Here is a 23,569-nt window from a genome sequence, read left to right as displayed (position 1 = left end):
GGAGTAGGTGTCACCTGTTTACGGTAATATACGGTCGCAAAGATAAATTTACGACAGTTAGGGAGCTTTGAGTGAAGACCAGCTGATTTTACAACAAACAGATGTACGTCACATATGACCTGACCTGCTTCCGACCCTCGTCTGCTTCTCTCTCAGCTTGAGCTCCAAGGCTAGCCATCTTCACCGTTTCACAGACTTTACTCACGACCACAACAAACAACCTAAAATGGAAGACGACGCTCCAGTAATTTATGGACTGGAGTTCCAGGTAATGTTATAACTAGCATGACTGAAATCTGTTTGTTCACTCGCCATTCGAAAAGGGCTAAACAGGACCAGGGTTTGTATCGTGTACAAAAAGCTAAAATTGCTACTACTAAAATATCAAATATAGAATCTATATTGTAGATTATATTTCCATGTAATTTCCATTATATTTCGGAACTGCGTTACTATATATATATTTTACTCAAATATTGATTTATTTTGTGAATTTTACTGTAAACAATAAAGTGATATTATTCTACTAGTCTGCAATGACTTCAAAACATAACCCATAATTTTAATTTAATTGAACAGTGCTGGTGCATGTGCATGCAGCAAGTATCTGTCTATCTATTTATTCTCCTATCCACAGACATATATGTATGTGCATAAATACCGTAGACATAATATATACTAGTATATGAGTGTGTGTGTGTGTGTGTGTGTGTGTGTGTGTGTGTGTGTGTGTGTGTGTGTGTGCATATATAAAATCACATGTCTCAGTGTGTTGGCCATAATACATAAACCTGTATTGCAAATCACAAGTGTCAGCAATTTTTTAGTCTAGAATTCTAAACAGGTACGGTATTATGTATTAAAAACTTCATTACTAATACAAGTCTAGTCAAGACAGTTACGAAAGGTGTTAAATTGTGGTGCTCCCCTGTAGTGAACGAAGTGCAAAGGGTACATGTCAGTAGTAATCCATAACAAACTGACAGGCTGTCGTCAAAGGACTGCACTGATATGCAAATGTCCAACCAGGACTCCACTTCCAGTCTGTTTAAACTAAAATCACATGTGTACGCAACAACGTCATCGTGTTTATATGAACACGGTTGGGGGGAGCACAGATATATGTGTTTGCACAACCGTCTTGACTAGACTGGTATTAGTAATGCAGTTTTTAATACGTAATACTGTACCAGTTTATAATTCTAGACTAGCATTTTTTGAGCATGATCACAAATATTCACCAACATCTCATTGGCATCATCAGGATAGTCTGAATGCCAACTGTGGTAAACCATAATGAACATTTATTGGTAATGATACTGTATAGGAACTAGACTACAGCAGAATCTACTCAATATTTTGATAAACAGCTTTTGATGATAAAAATGTATGTGATCTCACCAATTTACTTTTCAATGTTTTTTCTCCAAAGCTGTCAGCCCTCTTAAGACATCAAGTCCAATTTGTTCAATGATACAAGAATGAATGTTTTTGGACTACTAGATCAAGAGGTTCATGTTAAATATTCACATTGGTAATATTGTGTTATTTTACTCTATTGATTTACATAATATTTATTACAATTCTAGGCTAGATCTCTGACTGCTCACACTGCTGAAACAGAAAATATCCGATTCTTTGTTGGCACACAGTCTCTGAAATTTGATAATCAGGTAAGTATTACTGGTCTAGACATACTCTGGTATATTACCAGCTTGAAAACATTCCAAGCTGATTAAATATAATCAAGCAGAAGGAAGGGTTGATAAACATTATTTACTGTATTTCACGTCTACTGTGCTGACCATCCTTAAAAGTAAAATGAAACTTGAATACATAAACATTATGTATCTGTTGTGCAATCTACTGTTCTTTATTCTCCCAAGTCTACAAACCAGTTTCACAATGTAGCTGCTAGATTCTTGGGCAATTCTATTTAGACTTCATTCTGCATTCATCCTTTAATACAGTTGTATATTGCGTGGGTATTTTTGCCGCATTGATTTTACAAACCAGTTTGAACCAGTTTCAATCAGTTTGAACCAGTCTAAACCAGTCTGAACCAATGTAACTACTAAATCCTTGGGCAATTCTACTAACTTTATTCTGCATTCATCCTTACAGTTGTATATTGCATAGGTATCTTTGCCGCATTGATTTTACAAACCAGTTTGAACCATTTTCAATCAGTTTGAACCAGTCTAAACCAGTCTGAACCAATGTAACTACTAAATCCTTGGGCAATTCTACTAACTTTATTCTGCATTCATCCTTACAGTTGTATATTGCATAGGTATCTTTGCCACATTGATTTTACAAACCAGTTTGAACCAGTTTCAACTGGTTTGAACCAGTGCCAATCAGTTTGAACCAATGTAACTGCTAAATCCTTGGGCAATTCTACTCACTTTATTGCATATTTAATAAGTATCTTTGCATCATTAATTTACATATCTCTTTATTGTTTATGTATCTACAACACCAACTGTCTGCTGCTTTCAGCTTATCTTTGTAAATCTACAGTTTGGTGCATGTTAATGCATTTTTATTATCACTCTTATTTTTGTTGCTCTGCATACTTTATATATTGTATTTGTGATATTGATTTGTTCTGTTTTTGTTGCGAGCTTCTCAATTTTCCCACCTGGACTGATAAAGTGTTATCCTATCTTATTTTATCAACAGATTCATCAGATAGATTTTGATGATGAAAGTAATGTTATCAATAAATGTATGTATACACATAAAGATGGTGAAATATGGAATATTAGTTGCAGTCCAGCAGATAAAAATGTCATAGCAACATGTTATAATAAAAGTAAGTATTTCAGTTCACAACTTTCTTCAAAATAGACAATCTACTCTGGCAACAGAGGTCTCTGTTTATTGAGACAGATACAAACTAAAACTGTTGTTTCGACATGTTGATACAAGCTATTGAATGGTTGTTGGTTTGTATTTGTACTCTGTAGAGTGATGATTCTGATGACTTTGTTCCATGGCATGATCTTGTAGAGTCAAGTACATTTTGGGACTTCCAGTGTTTATGCTCGTTTGATTGCAGGGTGATTAGGCTCCCACAGAGACACTGTTATCACCCACTTGTGTAATCTACCATGTCAAACAACAATAGTTTTAGTTTGTTTCTATCTTAGTATTAAACCGTAGACCTTGATTGCCAGAGTAGTTTTAGTTTGTGTCTATCTTAGTAACATTAGACCTTGGGGAGTATCGTGGTTGCTATACTGTTCATGAATTACTAGTGGCACAGTCATTTACATCATCAAAATCATTGTAATGATAACAAATTACCAGTCTGACTATTCACAATTTATTTACGTCACGGTTTCCGCCAATTCTAACTTGCTCCTGTCATATGCATGATCCCCATAGTAATATTATGCTTTTCGCCATCTGTAAGCACATCAATCATGGTTCAAGGCATGATTTAATACTGTGATTAGCAATCATAATTTTTCTGAAAATAGTTTTTAATGTTAACCAATTTACACAACTGCAAATATGAAAGCGTTTCTAAAAGCTTTTGACTAGAACCACCAGTCTTGTTCAGCCATTGCCTCTAGAGGGCGTAGTAGTGGATCGGGACTGAATGTGACATCGTTGCAGCTACAAGAGATGATTGTAGATCCCAGGTAGTTGGTATGGTCCTCCATCTCTGTTCTAGCTGGTTCCTTTTTATGTATAGGAGCTGCTTCATGCATGCCACTCTCAAAACATCTCTCCTTTCAATCGTGATTGTGATTGGAAATTTTCATGTTCAAAAGTTTTGAAAATGATTTTGATCGATAGATGATGACGCTACTAATTGAATGTACCCCAGTTGACCTGGAGAGGGCGCTATTTTAATCACCTTACGATCATCATATATTCTTACAGTGTCTGACTCCAAAGCAGAGATGAATGCCTCACTATGGAGGATACCAACAGATTTTGAAAATGTACAACACAATGAAGAACAGAGCTCCGTACAGTCACTAGAATTACTGAATCACCTCGACAACAGTAACTATGGCAACATAGTAAAGTAAGCATTGTTTCATCTGTAGTTAGCAATCATTCAAATTTTTGTACACTAACACTTACATTGCATACCTGTACAAAGTTACTACACTTGCAAAGGGCAAGGAAATATTCAATAGGTATAATACTGCAATGAAACTCCACAACATAGAAGTATTTGTAGTAGTATTACATGTAAATCACTATTTGAGCTCATATGCATTCATTTTTAATTTTGATTTGTTTTGTTTTGTAGGTTACTATGGGAACCTCAAGGTGATGGTAACAAGTTAATTTCACTGACTGATAACCATATAGTATTATGGGATATTACAGAAAATTGTAAAGATGCAAAGGTAAGACAGTAACATTTAGTTGTATTTTATCATTATCAGATTTACTTTCTTTCTACCATGCAATGCACAAATAACTTTGTATGTCTGTATCTATGCTATCTATGAGATGAAATGAGATGAGATGAGTGTGATGAGATGAGATGACATGACACGACATGACCTGACATAACATAACATGACATGACATGACATGACATGAGATGATACATTACCAAAATAAGAACTATTTTAAACTGTTTCTATCTTTTGTCTCTGCATTGTACTTGCTGTGACATTCTCACATTTCCTCTCCTGTATTCATTTAACTGTACAGGCAAGCAGTTCAGCAGTCCTAGAGGGCAAAGGTCAACCCAAACTAACATCTGGAACATGGAATCCACATCATAATTGTTCACAGATTGCTACAGCCAATGATACTACCATTAGAGGTTGGGATCTCAGATCAATGAAGTAAGTGTAAGGTCAGATAAGATATCTTAGCAAATCACATGTTTGGGAAATTGATTTTTAACAACTTTCACACAACTGCAAATATAAAGCATCCACAAAACCTTTGGAGTAGAAGCTCTATCATTGTTCACTCACTGCCACTAGAGGGCATACTAGCAGATTGGGACTGAATGTGACATCATCATACAGTATGTTAGTTCATCATGTTTTTATTTTACAACACTTACAATTCTTCATGTTTTTATTACAGTCAAGTTTACTGTATAGACAATGCCCATGGACAGCTAGTCCGAGACCTGGAGTTCAACCCTAATAAACAATACTATCTTGTCAGCTGTGGAGATGACTGTAAAATTAAATTCTGGGACATTAGAAACCCTAGAGAACATCTCAAAGTGTTAGCCCATCATTCCCACTGGTATGTACAATACATCGTCTGTGAATTAACATAATGTAATTTATGAGAATGAATATTCATGGCCTCTGATCCGTAGTTACGAATACAAGATTCAATTCAGAGATATTCAAACAAATTTGAGAAACAGATTCCAGATTTTTCATATTCGCAGTTACCCAGACACTTGTCATTGGCGTTACCATAGTCTAATTCCTGTACAGTATCGTTACCATTTACACCTCTGCTCACAGTATAGTCAAAGTCGTTACACTAGAAGTCCTGAGATGCGTGAGATGCAATTTAAAATTCATCCACACCCGTGCACCCACACAGTCATTAACATCATGTTTTTGTTAATCAATCACAAAATTCTAACCAATAACACAGTCCCTCATAAAGTTAGTGTTTATTGGGGCAGTTATGTAATGTCCAAATATGGTACATTTGTCAGCTCAGGATGCTACTTATACACTGTTTACATCACTATAACAGTTGGGGTTCACTGATTGGATGAACAACTTTTTGTGCTGATTGAGGGACTTTGACTAGACGTGGTTTAGTTAGAAACCACATTGGCATCCAGACTAGGGTTGCCACTGCCCAGGGGGTCTGGGAAAAATAGTATTGTGTTGATCTATCATGTTTCCTTTCCTTTACAGGGTTTGGAGTGTACGTTATAATCACTTCCATGACCAGTTAGTATTGAGTTCCAGTAGTGACAGTCGTGTTGTATTATCAAACATTATCTCATTATCATCGGAACCATTCAATTATCAAGATAATATCAGTGATAATGAAGATAATGAATTAGATAGGTAATTCTCATTACGATTTCTCTATTTGTCAGTATACCATCACTCATACTGTTTTCCTGTGATATCCATCTGTCAGGCAAAAGCAATGTGTGCAGTTGTTTGTTTGTTTGTTTGTTTGTTTGCTTGTTTGTCTGTTTGTTTGTACGTATGTTCTGTAAATATTCTTGTTCATCTTTGTGTACCTGTAGCCTAAGATTACTGAGTGTTATTCACTCTGTGTGCCTCCGATGTGTGTGTTGTATACTTCTCAATTGTTGTACTGTAATTTGTGCAGGTGTCTGTGTTCCATCTCTGTCTCTGCTGATGTTTACTAGAATTAGAGCCAACAGATTATGTCTTGTTTATTTGTTTGTTGTTCTATTCCTCTGTACTCTTCATGTCTCATCTTACTAGTGTTTCTTTTGCTTCTATCTCAACCCATGATTACTGGAGTACTAGACGAAGGTAAGCATGACTACCCTGCCCCCCTCCCCACCCCCACCCAAAACCATCACCCCATCCCCCACCCATGATTACTGGGGTACTAGACGAAGGTAAGCATGACTACCCTCCCCCCTCCCCACCCCCACCCAAAACCCATCACCCCATCCCCACCCATGATTACTGGAGTACTAGATGAAGGTAAGCATGACTACCCTGCCCCCTCCCCACCCCCACCCAAAACCATCACCCCATCCCCACCCATGATTACTGGAGTACTAGACAAAGGTAAGCATGACTACCCTGCCCCCTCCCCATCCCCACCCAAAACCCATCACCCCATCCCCACCCATGATTACTGGAGTACTAGATGAAGGTAAGCATGACTACCCTGCCCTCCCCCCCCCCCTCCCCCATCATCCCATCCCCACCCATGATTACTGGAGTACTAGACACACATGACAAAGGTAAGAGTGACTAACTCCCTCTCCTCATCACCCCATCCCATCCATCCTGTAAATGACTGATACTACCGTTTTAAAGTCCTCTAACCCAACCCAACCCTCTGTTATACATGTACAGCTCATATCCAACCCCATAACCCAAGATTACAGGTGAACGAGACATATGAAAGATTGTCTTGTCAGAGTACACCATTTTTATGAAATTCCTCATTTATTCTCGCCACCACCCCCTCCTACTCCCTTCACCTATCTCCTCCACCCATGACTACTGGAGAAATTAAGTGAAGGTAAGCAAGGATGGTAAGAAGTCATATGGTATATCTTTGTTGCACCTTCATGATTACTGGTACTGTGTTCACATATATGGTAAAAAAAACACCCAAAAAAATCACAATTATACGAACTATTTTTGATGATTTAGAGCGGATTATATTTTGCTGTGTGAAGCCCCTTTCTCTCACCTTTCACCACTGATACATAGTGTAAACCTGTAATTTATAAGCCTTCAAGATGTAGGTCCATTGTTCTAAAGAGGCACTTAGAAAAAGGATTAAACAGTAGGTGTGGAAAACAGTTGTTTGGCAGAAGTTGGTCCAGAACAAAAGAATAATCCTATGTAACTCATAACTCCACTGATAAGATAACCCTAATGAGAGAACCTAGGATTGAAACGTTGGCCTTTAAGGTACAATGACTATTTGTATATTTGTATGTTTTCAGATCTACTGAACCTAAAGAGGATGGTGTAATAGCTACATATGAAGAACATGAAGACAGTGTATATGCCGTAGAATGGTCAACAGTTGATCCATGGGTTTTTGCTTCTCTTAGCTATGACGGCAGACTGGTCATCAACCATGTACCAAGGGCTGAGAAATACAAAATATTGTTATAAGGACGGAGTAGTAATTAATGGAAAAGTGGGCAGGTAAGGCCATGTGTTTAATAAAGGTGTAGAACCATTGTAACATAGAGAGGGGGGATGTGTAAAACTTGTAGACTTTCCAGTGTTTTTCTTAAAGGTCTATGTTTTAATCCCAGGTCATTGCGTTAGTGTTATCCTAATGAGGATAACATGGGATCATTATTTTGTTCTGAGCCAAGTTTTTCTGTAGCTCTACCACCCGACAGCTTTTCACATGTAGATATTAATCCTAATCTGAAGGTGGTCTTTAAAGGGCTATGTTTCAATCCTAGGTCATTGCATTATCGTTATCTGAATATGGATGGGATCATTCTCTTGTTCTGGGCCAAGTTTTTCTGTAGCTCTACCACCCGACAGCTTTTCACACGTAGATATTAATCATAATCTGAAGGTGGTTATGTTTCAATCCTAGATCATTGCGTTAGTGTTATCTTTAATGAGGATAACAAGGGATCATTCTTCTCAGGGGATTTTCAGAGAATGAATTCTTGTAAAACTTATAAAGTTCACTTACAGTAGCAAAAAAGAGGAACCATACAAGAGCACAATTAGCTGATTAGTAGTTTGTGCATAGTGAGTTGAGTGGATTTTCCATGGTCGATGCTTTGCATGGATGGACTCTTTATATTCACAGCTTTTAATAGGATATTGACATATCACTGTATGAATACACTACTAAGCCTTGTCTGTGTACATGCTTTTTTCAAATTTTGCTAATTTGGGTACAATACAGATTGTCTAATAGCTGTGTTAGTTTGTATGATTTGAAGAATTTTACTCTGAGATGGTCTTTGTTTATCGTCTAAATTGCTGTAGAAAAGTTTTTTTGATGAATAAATATCACTCTTTATACATAGTATGAAGACGAAATAATGATTAAAGCTAAATGAATGACAGACTGCATTGACTAGATTTTGAACAACAAACCCTACAACCAAAGGATCACAATTGACTCTTTTACTGATTTCCTGTTTTTCTCACAAAATGGAATAACTTCAGTTCAAATGATTATATGACAATGCCATCAGTGATATTTTTACATATTTTACCCCAATATTTTTTCATCATTCAGCTATGGAAAATACAAGTGAAGTAGGCTAAGAGGCCTTGACAGTGACTCGTAGTGACAAACCATGAGTATTTTCCAACTGAATGAAGAAATATATTGGGGAATGATATAATTATACCACAAGCATAATTTATGAAAAATTTGGGGAAAATTACGACAATTTAGAGTGTTTTGACTCATATTTTGACCACCGCAGAACCAGTGACATAGACAGGTTGACATGACATAGAACAACCAGGGTATATAATCCATATTTTCTGTTCAAAGACAATAACTTGGCTTGTGCATGATAAAATATCCCTTAATTAAAGACACCCTGTACCAATTGGTTTATTAAATTGTACATTTCCAATAATTTATTATCATTATATTGTCTTTTGATCTCTTTTCAGGTGCAATATTTCCTTGTGTCATTCCAGGCATCCATTCTGTCACTTTACGTCTTCTGATGAAAGCTTCCTCTGCCTGTGCAAGAAACTTGCCAAGTTTTCATTGCATTTGACCAAGTGAAACTGTGATACATGTATAGACATATGGTCTATGGACATTCCAATTACAATATACATGGACATGACTATAGAGTATACAGGGTTGTGCCATCACATGATTAAATGATGTCATATCATGTGACTTTTAAACAGGATCATGTGATCCTTATTAAAATGTCTTTATTGTGATGAGTCCAAGCTATGTCTGTGCTTGACATTGGTGCTTATTTAGGCAGCAACACGACAACTCCATAACCAGGAAAAAATGGTCATTTTTGAGGAAAATGTTAAAGGGGAACTCCACTCCTGGAAATAAAGACATTTTCATAAACAATAAGAGATGTTTTACCTGAAGGGAATAGGCACTTAGGAGTCATGATTATTCATTGTTCCACCATGAATATATTATTTCTACTGACTCCCATGATTCATTGGCCCACAGCAAAGATACCCTATAAAGGCACAAGATCAACTTAATGTTTCTCTGAAATCGCAAGTAATTGTAGGTGATGTAAAATCATGAAATGACTCTCAAGAAACCCATAGTTGATGAAAATGACTATTTCCTGGTGTGGCATTCACCTTTAAAAACAAAGATGAACCTGGAAATGCATCAGTGTACACATTCTAACGATCATTGTCTCGAAAGATTTTATTTTTTCATGACGTGTAGTGGAAATCCTAGACAAAATAGCCTGTATGCAAGTGTATGGGCAGTGATCCTCAGCATTGTTTAATTTCATCCATATTACAGCCCATAACACCAAAGTAAAGCATTTTCTGTATGTACCAGTCGTTTATAGCATCCATATCAAGTGTAAAAGTATACAGTTTCATTTGCTAATTGATCACATTAGAAAGGCCATATGCTAGGCTTGTAAATAAACCAATTGAAACAGTATAATATTACACTTGATATGTGAATGCTATAAACCATAACACCCTCCATCAACATTGCTGGAGGGTGTATGTATAAATGAGAGTAGCACATATAGAAAGCACTTTACTTCAGTGTTACTAGTTGTAGTAAGTTCATCTTTTATTTGATACCTATGAATGGAATCTTCTGTAGGTACATTTCACATAGGTGTATTCAGTTATAATATGTCCATAGCATTCAGCCAATAATATTGTTTAACCCTTGGTTTGAAGTAACTCTATGTCATTGCACTGAGTCTCTCAGAATAAGGTCAAAAGTTATAAAGTCTGCAAGACAGTAAAGGTCACTAAGAGACAATTTATATTGAGTGAACCAATCACAGTTACATGTTAATTAGTAGACTTGCTCGTAATAGCCACTGAACAGGTGTTATATATGTCATCAACCAATGAGAGTAGATTTGTCACTTTACAGCATACTAGTCATGTTCAGAGTGGTTATTGAACAGGTGTTGTATTTTTAATTAACCAATTAGTATGCATCTTTCATTTGGTATTATACTATGCCATTTCTTATTGGTCACTGAACATATGTTGTGAGTAACTACCAACCTATCACAGTAGATTCAAAGCCTCCACCTCCCACCCCACCCCATCCCATCCTCCAACCATTGTATATTCCAACTCGGTATATTCAACTTCAACTAAGTAAAATGTATCTTTTTGTAGCCATCAAAAAATGCATGTATAATTAGATATTATTACCCAATATTTTTCTTCGTTCAAAGAAAACACAAGCTTGTCACTACGAGTCACTCGACGAGTGGTGAGAAATCCTTACTGTTTTCCAGCTGAATGAAGTGAAAATATTGGGGAATAATATAATTATACCTCCTCAAGCATAATTTATGGAAAATCAGGGAAAAGTAATGGCGATTTGGAATGTATTGATTTGTATTTCGAGCAGCACAAAACCAGTGATGTAGACACTGGTTGTCATGATGTAGAGTGACCAGGATATATATCCATATTTTCTGTTCAAAGACAATAACTTGGCTTGAGTATTGTATACTTTGTTTTTAACATGTAATTAGTATGTATTATAGTAACTTTCAGTGTACAATTATCAATAAAAAATTCATATTTATATAAAAACAGCTTGCAACTGTATTCTCTATGTGAAATGATAACTTGAGCGAGTGATTACAAAACACTCAGGTGAACATGGGAGATTACTAGTAACTTGGAAAATAAAAAGTTGAAGATTACATCTTCCTAAAAAAAAATTAAAGTTAATAACAAACTCAACACATTTAGAGATTACGTACTCTAGATTCTGAAAATTGGGTTTGAATCTGAAGATCTCTTTAGTTAGATTAAGAGATGCTCAGAATTCAAACCCATGGATAGAATTTAGACCAGAGATTATTTATTTATTTATTCGCCACACATAAAGGATATGCTTACATCACAAGAAAGAAAGAAATTCATACAGATACTAAGAGAAAGAAAAATGAGAGAGAGAGAGAGAGAGAGAGAGAGAGAGAGAGAGAGAGAGAGAGAGAGAGAGACAGAGAGAGACAGAGAGAGAGAGAGACAGACAGAGACAGAGACAGAGAGAGAGAGAGAGAGAAGACCTTGATGGGTTTGAAACCTGTGTGACTGGGGGCTGTAAAAACAACGCTATTTTGACAATTATGACGCTTAGAAAAAAATCTCCAAGGGAATGATGCCAGTCTAGTAGTCTGGATGCCAACTGTGGTGTCTAACCACAGTTTGGTCAAAATCCCTTGATCAGCACAGACAGTTGTTCGGTGAATTTTATCATATCATATCACATATCATATCATAGCATATCATATATCATAAATTATCATATCATATCATATCATATATCACATCATATAATATATCATAGCATATCATTCTGTGGCCCTCACCAGATATATTATCCAATCAACCTCCTTTTTGAAATGTACATAAAAATGTTATTCTGTTTTGTATCTGGTGAATGAACAATTCAATATCATATCATATATATCATATCATATCAATTACAGCTAAGAAGGCCAAAAGTCTATCATCTGATCGTGAGTCAAATACCAAAATGTTCAATAGAATGAGCATATATACAGTTACTACTACAGTTGTATTTTTTTCACTTTATATGTAAACTACAGATTTTACAGTTCAAACATAATACAGTCCATAGTTCACTCATGATTTTGCCGGGTAGTCCGAGGTTATACCGTCAGCTAGACAGTGACAAGATTTGACTTGGTAATCTCAGTTCTCTGCTATTTTTAGAGGCAAGGGGGTAAACTTGTATGTGGGGGTCTTGTATAAGATATCAAATGAAGACGATGTCAAGAGAGATTAACGTTAGGAGATCAATTAGTGGAATGGGTCGAGGCGTTAACAAACTTAAGTGAAATAGTTTAAAGAGAAACAGTGATGGGGGATTATATGAGAGCTGTAGTTACTACAAGCCTAGCTGTTCGAATTTTTAAAAAAAATGGTTTAATGTAACAGGTTGCCATGGCTACTGTATAATCCTAGCGTTTCATATTTCAATGTTATTGAACTGTGCAATTGTTGCGTTGTTATTATGACACTGCGGTAAAGATGAAGAAGATATTCATAATACATCGATTATATATAAGCGAACATTGTACTCAAGGCGCATAGTGGGCGAAGAAAATATATTGACAAATATGTCAGACCTTCAGGGAGGGGGTACTCGTGATATATGCTGAACAGGGGGACACAGACAATAAAGACGTTCCTTGTCTGTGACAGAGAGTAGAGCAACGCCGGGGGGAGGGGGGAATACTAACATTTGTAACGTTTTCGCAATAGAAATCACTTTGTCTTGAATTTGCTTTATAAAACGAATATCCTATCCAGAAAAACGCACGTGTCCTTGTCAAAGACTGTATGGTTAAGGGGCCTAATGCTTTCGTTAAGAATGACTACAATTTACCTATCATTACCATTACCATAGTATTAGTTGCTATTACTGCGATTTTATCAATTGCTTGTGGAAAACTGGAAAGTCATACAACAGTAAATTATAGCTGAAAGGAGAGATAATGCCTAGACGGGAAATAATTTTAAAGCTACTTTTGTATTAAAGCAGTGGGAGTACATACATAGTGGTTTTATTATTCCACCCCACTTGCGTCACATGCGATTTCAACCTACACTAGCTGCAACTATGACATATTTTTCAAAGACATATTCGCTAAAAATTAGTCATTTAAAAAAAAATATTGACAGGTGTATGCTATAATTAAGTTTAGTGATCAATATTGTCTGCAGTATGTAGTGTAGCACTGTGGCAAAGTGTAAAACTTGAGCGAAAGCTTGGGTTTTAATCTGTCGTCATCTTAAAACTGTAAGTATTTTGATCAGACAAACAACCACAATATATTCACTGAAAATCATAGACATTGCACATGGTAATCAGTCGTCGATATTATCCATAAGCAGTACAGAAACAGGTTGAAATCGTGATCGCCGTTGAGGGCGTTCATTTTGGGTGCGGACCCAAAAATCAATTTTATTTTATTTATCCTGTATACAGCTACAAAAAAATGCGTTTACCCACAGGCGGTGATGCAATACTCTTCACAGTGTACTTAATTACGAATAAGTTATTGTACGTAACAAAGCAGTTGCAGCTAGCACAGTTTAATTTTCTCTCATAATGTTTACAAGTTGCACATTGTCGCATGGGAGTTATCGTTTGAGTAGTCTAGTTTCTGACAGGGACCGTATTCCGTATGTACTTCATCACGATATCTCAGTTGAGATAGTGAGGAAGTACATACGGAATACGGTCCCTGTCAGGAACTAGACTATCATTTGGGTAGCCGTGACGTCGATATACGTAAATGTATTGGTAGCAGTACGTAGCTTAGAGTTGAGTCTTGTTGGGATCTTTGCTTCTAGCCTTTATCTACCCTTAAAACCCCACACGGCAGGACTCCAGGTTATGGTAACCATAGATACAACAGCATACTTTTTATATATGGTACGTACACTTCAGAAAGTAAAGGAACGAACACAGTCTTACAGAAAAATATGTTAGTAGGTTCTCTTTGCCAAAATGTTACTGTTACTATGGTAACATATTTTAGCAATATTTCAGCATAGTCTAGTTCCTATACAATATCGTTACGATTTACACCTCCACTCACAGTATAGTCAAAGTCATTACTCTAGAAGTCTTGAGATGCATGAGATGCAATTTAAAATTCATCCACAGCCACCCATACAGTCATTAACATCATGTTTTCGTTTAATTAATCACAAAATTCTAACCAATAACACAGTCCCTCATAAAGTTTGTGTTTATTGGGGCAGTTATATTTAATGTTGAAGGTTGAGGCTGATATAAAATGTCTTGAGAGAACGACGGAAGGATGTTAGGGTCTTGGATTAGATTAGAATGGATTGGATTGACCGAGATTGGAGAGGAAGGTTAACCCAAGATGAAGGCCAATATGAGAAAAATTCACCAAAAACTCTTGAAAGTTTGTGCGCACAATCAATAATTGTTATCATAGCGCCTCGAAATTTTGAGAATATAATGTTACGAATGTGAATGGTGTTACTTGCTTACTTGGAAGAAAAGAAAATATACCAGCATACATAGTGTATGGAGAGTTTACTCTTTTCGTAGCAACAGTATATTATCGGACAGTTCGTATAAACTGTCGTTGGTGTGAATTCTCAATCCAGTCACCATTTTTACTGATCACTGTGGTTTTGATAACAGTATTCCAAGTCTATTTAAAATACGAACCATATAGACCATTTAGATGATCAAAATTAAATTTGTCGTAAATATTCAATAAAAATATTAATGAAAAGTGCGTTTTTGATTCACCTTACATTCACTAATTAAAAGACAATTAATTTCACTTTTTCCTGGTGTTGAAGTAACCCATAGATTTGTCTTGTGGTAAGATCTTCTAGAGAGACTAACATCAAGAAAATTGTAAGTTTCTCGGCTCTTCCTGATGTTAAAGTAGCCATATGGATGAGGATTGGGTATTTATTTTGGATTTTGAATTTATAAAACAAGTTTATCATGGCTTCCTACTTGAAAAATCATTGTGAAACAAAATTGACTAATTAAGTCCATGTTTGTAACTCAATACATTGCAAAAAGCTAAAAAAAAATGTGTAAAAAAAGTTTGTCATTGTACGTACAATAACAAACATTCTATATAATTATCAGTCTTTTGTAATTCATTGAGTTACAGAGGAGTTGGTATATGTTGTTTCACATTGATTTGCCAGTAGGATGCCATGATAACTTTGTTTTATAAATTAAAAATCCAAAATGAATACCCAATCCTCATCCATATGGCTACTTTAAAGAAGAGAGAAGAGAGCCTGGGTATAGTCAAATAAAGATAGCATGAATTAATGCCAACGTGGTCATACAGGAGAGATCTGAAAATTACCATGAAATATAGCCGGACTAAGTCAAAGAAGGCAAACCCAGTCTGGCAAATTGATGAAAACCTCAATCATTTGCATACTTTGCATGAAATGGCCGACTAAATCAAAATATAATACGCAAAGTTCGCAGAGTGTTGAGAACTTTCATTTTGAGACAAATTGGTAGTTTAGACCTTGGATCTGCTAGGAACGTTGCAGAACAAAAGTCAATGATGACGGCAGTATCTCTGGTGCACAGATCCTCTCGCGGCCAGACAAGATGTCGATAGTGCCTTATATCTTTGGTGCTATGCAATCTCTGCAGAATTGCCTGGGGTGGGGTGGGGGTGGGGGTGGGGTGGGGTGGTCTAATAGCTAGACTATGAAATCGTACCCTGTGGAGCGTCACACCTTGAATCCCCAATAGCTATAATTCTTCGCTATTTCTCATGAATGTTTGCCCGTTGAAAAATACACCAAATGACATATTTGAACGATACACTACGAGGAAGAGACAGAGTCAGACTTTCCTACTTTAATTCATGAAACGTAGTGAAGACATGTTCATTATTCGAGAATTTCAAATAAACTTTTGGGGTGATAATACTAGTTTTTCCTTATTAATGAACATTTTCGTGAAGTAACCGGTCTCGTCAACATCGTTGAATAAAAGGATGCTCAATAACAACCAACAGATCTGATAGGTATGCCAGACAACAAAGAAACATTTAACAAGAGCATACATAACAAAAGTAAAAAAATAAATAAAAAAGACAAAAGTTAAGAGACAATGCAACGAGGAAATAACAATTCCTGAGAGATCACGCGTGGGAAGACTTAAAAATGTGCCACTAATAAAGGATCCCATTGTTAATAACTATATTGATTGATTGGGTGATTGATTGTTTTACATACACTGCTAGTAGGCCTCATAAAAACTGTCTAACCAGTTCAAATTCCTAATGTTTTCGTAATTTTATTATGTTACATAAATCTTCAGCATATTGTGAAAAGCAATGACTACTAATCAATCAATCAATCAATCAATCAATCAATCAACCAACCAACCAACCAACCAATCAATCAATCAATCAATCAATCAATCAATCAACCAACCAACCAACCAACCAACCAACCAACCAATCAATCAACCAACCAACCAACCAACCAACCAACCAACCAACCAACCAACCAACCAACCAACCAACCAACCACCCAACCAACCACCCAACCAACCAACCACCCACCCAACCAACCAACCACCCACCCAACCAACCAACCAACCAACCAACCAACCAACCAACCAACCAACCAACCAACCAACCAACCAACCAACCAACCAACCAACCAACCAACCAACCAACCAACCAACCAACCAATCAATCAATCAACCAATCAAAAGCGTACATGAGCTGCGAACTTTAAGTTTTGAACAGAGTGGCTATCAGTACATGAATTGGAAAGATTTGGGTCAAAAGTGTTGACATTTCACTGATATGGTAAGCTGGGTTTGTGTGTATAGCTTAGAACATTGAATTATTCTTTTGTTGTAGGTTTGTTTGTTTCTTGTAAACAAAACCACCAATTGAACGTGGAAGCTTAGTCGGTTCGAGATACTTTTCAATAGTCTGCCATCATGTACAAAATTGGACAGGACTGGGAACTATGGGGAACTTAATATCAAAGCTTTTCACACGGAAAAATAAATGAGGAAGTGTATCATTTCGATGCAGAGATGAGCATTCTGGCATTAAAAGTTCAAAATAAATGATTACCAACTATACAATCTTACTTCCAGCACTAATAATCTTATCTTGCTAAAGTATAAAAAATAAGGTAACGCCACTCCAGGAAATAAAATTATCTTCATTATCTTTGGGTTCTGGAGAGTTATTTCATGATTTCTCATCACATAAATGTTGCACGATTACCAAGAAACATCAAATTGAAAAACTCTTCTATCTTCATCTCCATTTTACTAGCAGTGCTCCCATGATGCCTCATGGCGCTTAGTAGACATGCATATGTGTTAGGTGAGCAATAAACATTCCTTACTTTTTATCTGAAGGTAATGAGCACTTAAGAGTCATGAATATTCATTGTTCGTCTAATATACGTGCATGTTTTATTAGTCCCATGATGCAATAGTTAGTGTTTCTGAATTATCACGTGAAAAATTAACGTGAAAGCACGCAAAGATTCTCCAGAATGCAACGTTTATGGAAAATATCCTTATTCCATTTAGTGGCTTCCCCTTTAATGTTATGAGGTCCTGGAGAGATTTGTGGACTCGAAAAAAACTTTAAGTTTGCAATATTACATATTATTGTAGATTTGACTGGTATGAGTATAAGATAAGTTGATTTACTGAAAAAATAGACAATAGTTCATTTTACGCTGTTAGTCTGTTGGTGTTTGCTCTCTACTACTGAGTTCCAGTACACAGAGGGCTGGTTGTTGTATGTTCAGCGTGACGTGTCATTATGGACCTAGTACCGGTGTCATCAGAATGTGTACATGGTATGTTATGTTATCGTTGGTATATTCTGCTTGGCTCTCAAAACTAAGTATCTACGATGAATTGCAAAACATTTTCAGAGGAGTAGTGAAATACCAGGTGTTACAAAATATTTGCTGAAACTGTTATTTTGCATGGTTAAAAGACTTGGTGTGAATGAACTTTTTCCTGTACATGCGTCACACCCAAGGGTCAAAGGTCAAAAAGTTTTAAGCCACTTTCGTCGCCATATTTTGAAAGATATCCTCCTTCATCAACCAGGTTTGACGTGATAAGGTGGCCATTGGGTAGATTAGGTCTTCTTTTCTTTGTAACATAATCGAGAAGTGTGGTGACTAAAATCCTAAAATGAAGTGAAACTGTTGAAGTTTCTGGTTGGTCTAAGTTTAGCTTTTAATTGAACTGAGCATGCGTGGTACACTTCGTTGAAGAAATTATGGGATAGGTTTTGTCGGAAAAAGTTTGGAAGTGTACTTTGTTTGGTGTCACATGATTCTATCTATCGCAACTGTGGAAAGTTAACAAACTTCCTTCAGACTTAAGGAAAGAGATTCTCTTCCGTTTCTGGAGAGGTAAAGTTTATTCGCTTGATTATTTGAAAGAGTCGTGTCTTTGAAGTTGTACGTAACCTTGGATTACGTGGAGGAGTCATCGCCACTCGTAACGATATGTTTGTTTGAAACTTGCATACAAAATCGACAACTTTTTGTCTACCGTCCTCGTTTTGGGCGGTAAAGTATTACAGTGTGATTGGTACAAATGGAGAAGTTCATGCCGTAAATTAATCGTGGGGAAGACCAGCTCAGGACCGTTAGGTTTGAGGAAATTTGTGATTTTAACTGCGAAATCGACACATAAGTTTGACAAAGTTTATCTGTCTACGAGAGAGCGAGTGGAATTTTTGTGTGTGGCGAACACGAGTTCCTAGCATACCACGCCGTCAGGCTCGTTAATGGCTATATTTAACCCAATATCAGTCGTGTAAACTTTCCCTAACTTGGCTAGCACGTAGTCAGTCCAACTGTTGGCGTCATTGTGTGCAATTTTAGGAGTTTTCTTGCTTTTCCAGGGTAAATTACGGCTCTTCCGGTGGTTTGCAGTAAGTTTCGATAAGTTCTGTTGACATGCAAAGTGCCCCAGCATATTAATGAGCAATGGAGGCCTCGTTGGGTTAAACAGAAATGGCGACTACTCACGCACTAATATATTGACCTAAACTACATAGAGAATCCATTCTAAAATAGCAAATCAGTCGGAATAATAATATAGAAAATTTCATTAGGTTGTTTTTTTAATTTAGGCCGAGTTCAACGTTATATAGCATAGTTGTTGAGTATGATGCATAAATTAAACCCTTTGTTTGTTCTCATTGTAATGTAATATCGCTAATATATTGCTAAGTCAGTGCCCCATAACTCGTATTACACGGTGTAGTCTTCATCGCTATCGTCCCCGCTACACCAATATTGTCACACCTCATTTCTGTCTGTGCGATCGGCTCAATTTTGGATTTGTAAGTATTGCTCATTATTTGAAAGAGTTTTGTAAAATTTGGATGGCTGGTTTTGTAGATCGACAGTTGATTCGTGCACGTACTATGATACGGTGATGACCTTTGTTTGCCGAGAGGTGTTCACTTCGTCGATTACTCACCTCGGCAATATCATAACAACAAAACTTTTGTTTAAAATAATTGAAACAGACTCAGATTTTGGCTAAATATTCCCAATAATTCTTTACTTAATTCCAGCACATGTGATGCCTACAGCATTCCCAATTTCATCAATTTTTAAGTGGTATTGCCACGAAAGGTAATCATTGTAAAAAAGATATGAAAAGTAAACTACCATCAAATATGGCTGAAAACTTAAAAAAAAAATTAGGTACTAACTGTAATAAGTTTAGTGTTAGTATTTCCTGGTTTGTTTTTAAATCATTACTCTGAAATTTTTGACGTGTTTGAGTGTTACAAGCTTGCTTACATCACTGAGGGGTGATTTGGTGAAATGATAGTGAAAAGGGAAAGGTGCAGTGAGAGATGGGGAAACATTGATGAAGATGATGACATGCCGTAATGCATAACCAGATTCAACACGTAAAACTTGGGGAAATTTGGCAAATGTAGTATTAGGTCGAATTTTTGTCCACATTTCAGGATGTCAGATTTTTTTAGTCATAATTTTTGAAGAATGTCTGCGATGCAAGAGTGGAGTTCGGTTTTTGAGTGATGATGCAGAAATCTTTTCACAACAATTCCTTCGTATCCTTGTTGAAAGTGAGAAATATTGGCCCAATGCCAATATGGCTGTCTTCCTAAACTAAGTGTATCTACCTGTGTACTTTGTTTCTATGCAGACATGAATTCCGAAGAGGGTGCCAAGACAAGGAGCAGGACAAGCTTGGAGCTCAATAAATCGCCGGCACGGACACTCAGATCTTCTGTCAATTCACCATCAGCGGGCAGTGGTAAACGAAAAGTTACCAAGGTAAGGTCATCATCAAATCATATCAAATTACCCTAACATGGCCTCTGCAATAAGTCTGCAGAAAGGAATGAATATTTGGTAGAATACTCAAGAGAAATAACCTAATTTCAAGAAATAAATTTGAATAGATTGTGAGAAGGAGCATTGTTTGGATTGGTTTATGTGATATTTTTAGTTTGCATGGTAACCATTACAAAATAGACGTTCATGTAGTAACAGGCAATACAATGACTAATAATTTATATTTTGTCAAACTAGACTATCCCATAATATCCCAAAATTAAACAAAGAATGTGTACAGTTATTTGAACACCTATTTTATTTTCGTCTAAAAATTATCAAATTTTTAACTGACATTCTAAATTTCAAAGAGCAAACATAAGTTTGCATAATTCGAAAGAAACAATAATGTATTAACTTCATTAACTTGGTTTTCAATTTTTCATGAAATTAATTTGCAAGTATTTTACAATTTTTGTAAGAGTTTATGAGTGACGAAAATATGTTACTTATTTTGTTAGTCGTTTATACTTTTTAGTGGTGTAGGTATGATTGCATAATGAATATTTCTGTGTCATTTTACACAGAATTACTAGGCTGTCTTTTCTCAGTATAACAATTACGACATTTGAAAAACACAAAAATAGTGTCTAAATTATGAACCATATTGTTTAAAATTTGGTACAAATTTTGCAATGGTTATTTCTGTTTTTTTTTTTTTTTTCAATAAGATATTTCAAGTTACAATATAGTATTGTGGTGCACAATATGGGCGTTATTTGTGTAGGCGAAGTTGCCTTGTTATAAAAATTCAGGGTTTATTGGCCTTTGTTCCATATTTATTTTAGGAACAATCAACTATGAGGTGTTAGCAACCATCAAAGTTTCAAGCCTCTTTTGTTGTCATTTCTTTGTGTTACTTATGTCTTTGAACTTCAAATTTTTTTGGCGAATTTTCAAAGTAAAAAATTATGAAAATAATGTCGTCAGAATTAAGGGCATAAAGTCGTAAATTGAGAGTGTAATTTTGCTCTATGCTGTAACATGATATGGTAAAGATCTTGAGATATTTGAACTCTTGATGTGGTAACAACTGGACACTATGAACAAAAGAATGAAAATAATTGGGTGTACAGTGATGGTTATGCAAATGAGATATATTGATCTCCTAAATGGACAGCTTGGCTGTGTTGTGTCACATGTTGAACTATTGTGAAATTCCGTACATGTTTGATTTTATGTGCCCCCCATATGATGTCAATTTATTCCAAACAAAGATAAAGATTTGTAGAAAATATCCCATAATACTGGTATAGATAATATCTCACAGTATGAGTATCACAGTTGGTTTAGATAATATCCCATAATATTGGTTGTAGATAATATCCCATAATATGAATATCACAGACTTGAGTTTTGATAATATCCCATATAAATCTCACTAGGTTTTAATAATATCCCATAATATGAATCTCACACACCAGGGTTAATAGTATCCCATAATATGAATATGACACATTGGTTTATATACACGAACATTGTAATTTGTATTGTATGATTTGTATTCAACCTATATGATGGATGGTGTATATTCCAAACAAAAGAAAACTAAAATATAGAATAAAATCTATCGCATTATTTCACATGCTTTTCAAAGGAGGTACATTTTCAATAACATAAGTTTGTCACATATGGACAGATTTCTATGTTAGACCTAAAAAAATGAATGTTTGGTTCCAGTTACCCAACCCACCTAGTTTTTCAATGCTGACCCTAAACTTTTTTTTTACGTAATATTCGAGAGAAAAAATAACCAAATCGCAAAAATTGTGAAGTTTCACGAGAAATAGTGGATGTGTAAACTGATATAAACTTAAAAAAGACAATATAAAACTATTCCTCCAATCTGTAATGGCTGTACATCTGATAGGAAGAAATAAATAATACAGATACCATTTGGAAAACAATGGAAAACCTGAACTAGACACTCACACATGAAGAAAAAATATATATTAATATATAATAAAATAAAAATTTACCTACCCCATCTATTCTTAAATTGAGCGAAATCGGAACCACACAATTTTTTTGGTTAGACCATATATGCCTCAATGGTTTGTGTATGTGTATGTGTGTGTGTGTGTATCAAAATGATGGTGAATTATGCTAGCTTGGACAGAAGACTGTTACCCTTATTATTGTATGTTCACAGACCTTTACCGGGTCCTGGATGGACTGATTTCTATGCTTTTAGTTGTGATGATAGCAAATTATTCCAAAAAAACACTTCACTTTCACTTTAGTCGATCTCCCGACTGAACTTGTTTGATGAAAACTTTTCACAAGGTTCTGTCCTTCATTGCATTTCTGATTTCTAGGACATTATCTATAACAAAGTAAAGTATAAGGACATGGTTATATTGCATATATCATTGATAGTAGAAAAGTCAAAAAACCTAACCTTGTCAGATATTGGATTACTTGTTTTTATAGGGTCTGACCTGTCACATTTTATGTCTTTTATTAACATGATTAATAACAAGTTATTCTAAGTTTATTTGAAATAAAGGATCTGATATCACACTCCCTCCATTTTACACAATATGTAGAAAAAGTAGATTACAAAATCAAAAGTGTCAGTTACAGAATTCAGAGTTTGATAATTTTATGTTTGGACAATGTGTCCTCTAATGACAGCCAAATTTTGTTGTTGTGGGTAAAAATGATAAAATCTAGGATTTCTTGTGAGTCAATACATAGTATTAGTAAGAGATAGGGGAACACCAAATTTTGGAGTGTCACTAGAAATTATGTGTGGCAGTAGTGTG

General features: G+C 35.8%; 2 protein-coding genes across 7 annotated transcripts in view; both read left to right on the top strand.

Annotated features, from left to right (window-relative positions):
* Nucleotides 1–190: 190 nt before the first annotated feature.
* On the top strand, nt 191–9,500 carry LOC144445181 (EARP and GARP complex-interacting protein 1-like). The gene is made up of 10 exons (XM_078134724.1): nt 191–268; nt 1,590–1,673; nt 2,686–2,818; nt 3,898–4,045; nt 4,277–4,376; nt 4,690–4,826; nt 5,077–5,244; nt 5,883–6,038; nt 7,643–7,850; nt 9,309–9,500. The coding sequence occupies exons 1-9, from the start codon at nt 227–229 to the stop codon at nt 7,815–7,817; spliced, it is 1,143 nt and encodes a 380-aa protein (XP_077990850.1). The 5' UTR covers nt 191–226; the 3' UTR covers nt 7,818–7,850; nt 9,309–9,500.
* A 9,222-nt stretch (nt 9,501–18,722) lies between these two features.
* The window catches only part of LOC144445175 (uncharacterized), an 84,475-nt gene continuing 79,628 nt past the window's right edge, over nt 18,723–23,569 (top strand). For 5 of the 6 annotated variants that reach the window (XM_078134713.1, XM_078134714.1, XM_078134715.1 and 2 more), the window contains exons 1-2: nt 18,723–18,827; nt 20,611–20,741. In XM_078134713.1, the coding sequence (XP_077990839.1) occupies nt 20,613–20,741 (129 nt within the window). In that variant the 5' untranslated portion in view covers nt 18,723–18,827; nt 20,611–20,612. Of the gene's footprint in view, nt 18,828–19,670; nt 19,769–20,610; nt 20,742–23,569 lie in introns of those variants that run through there. The other variant, XM_078134712.1, reaches the window with a different exon arrangement.

This window comes from Glandiceps talaboti, chromosome 14 (genome assembly GCF_964340395.1).
Source record: "Glandiceps talaboti chromosome 14, keGlaTala1.1, whole genome shotgun sequence".
In the NCBI taxonomy this organism is placed as follows: Eukaryota; Metazoa; Hemichordata; class Enteropneusta; family Spengelidae; genus Glandiceps; species Glandiceps talaboti.
This window is presented reverse-complemented; position numbering and strand designations above follow the sequence as displayed.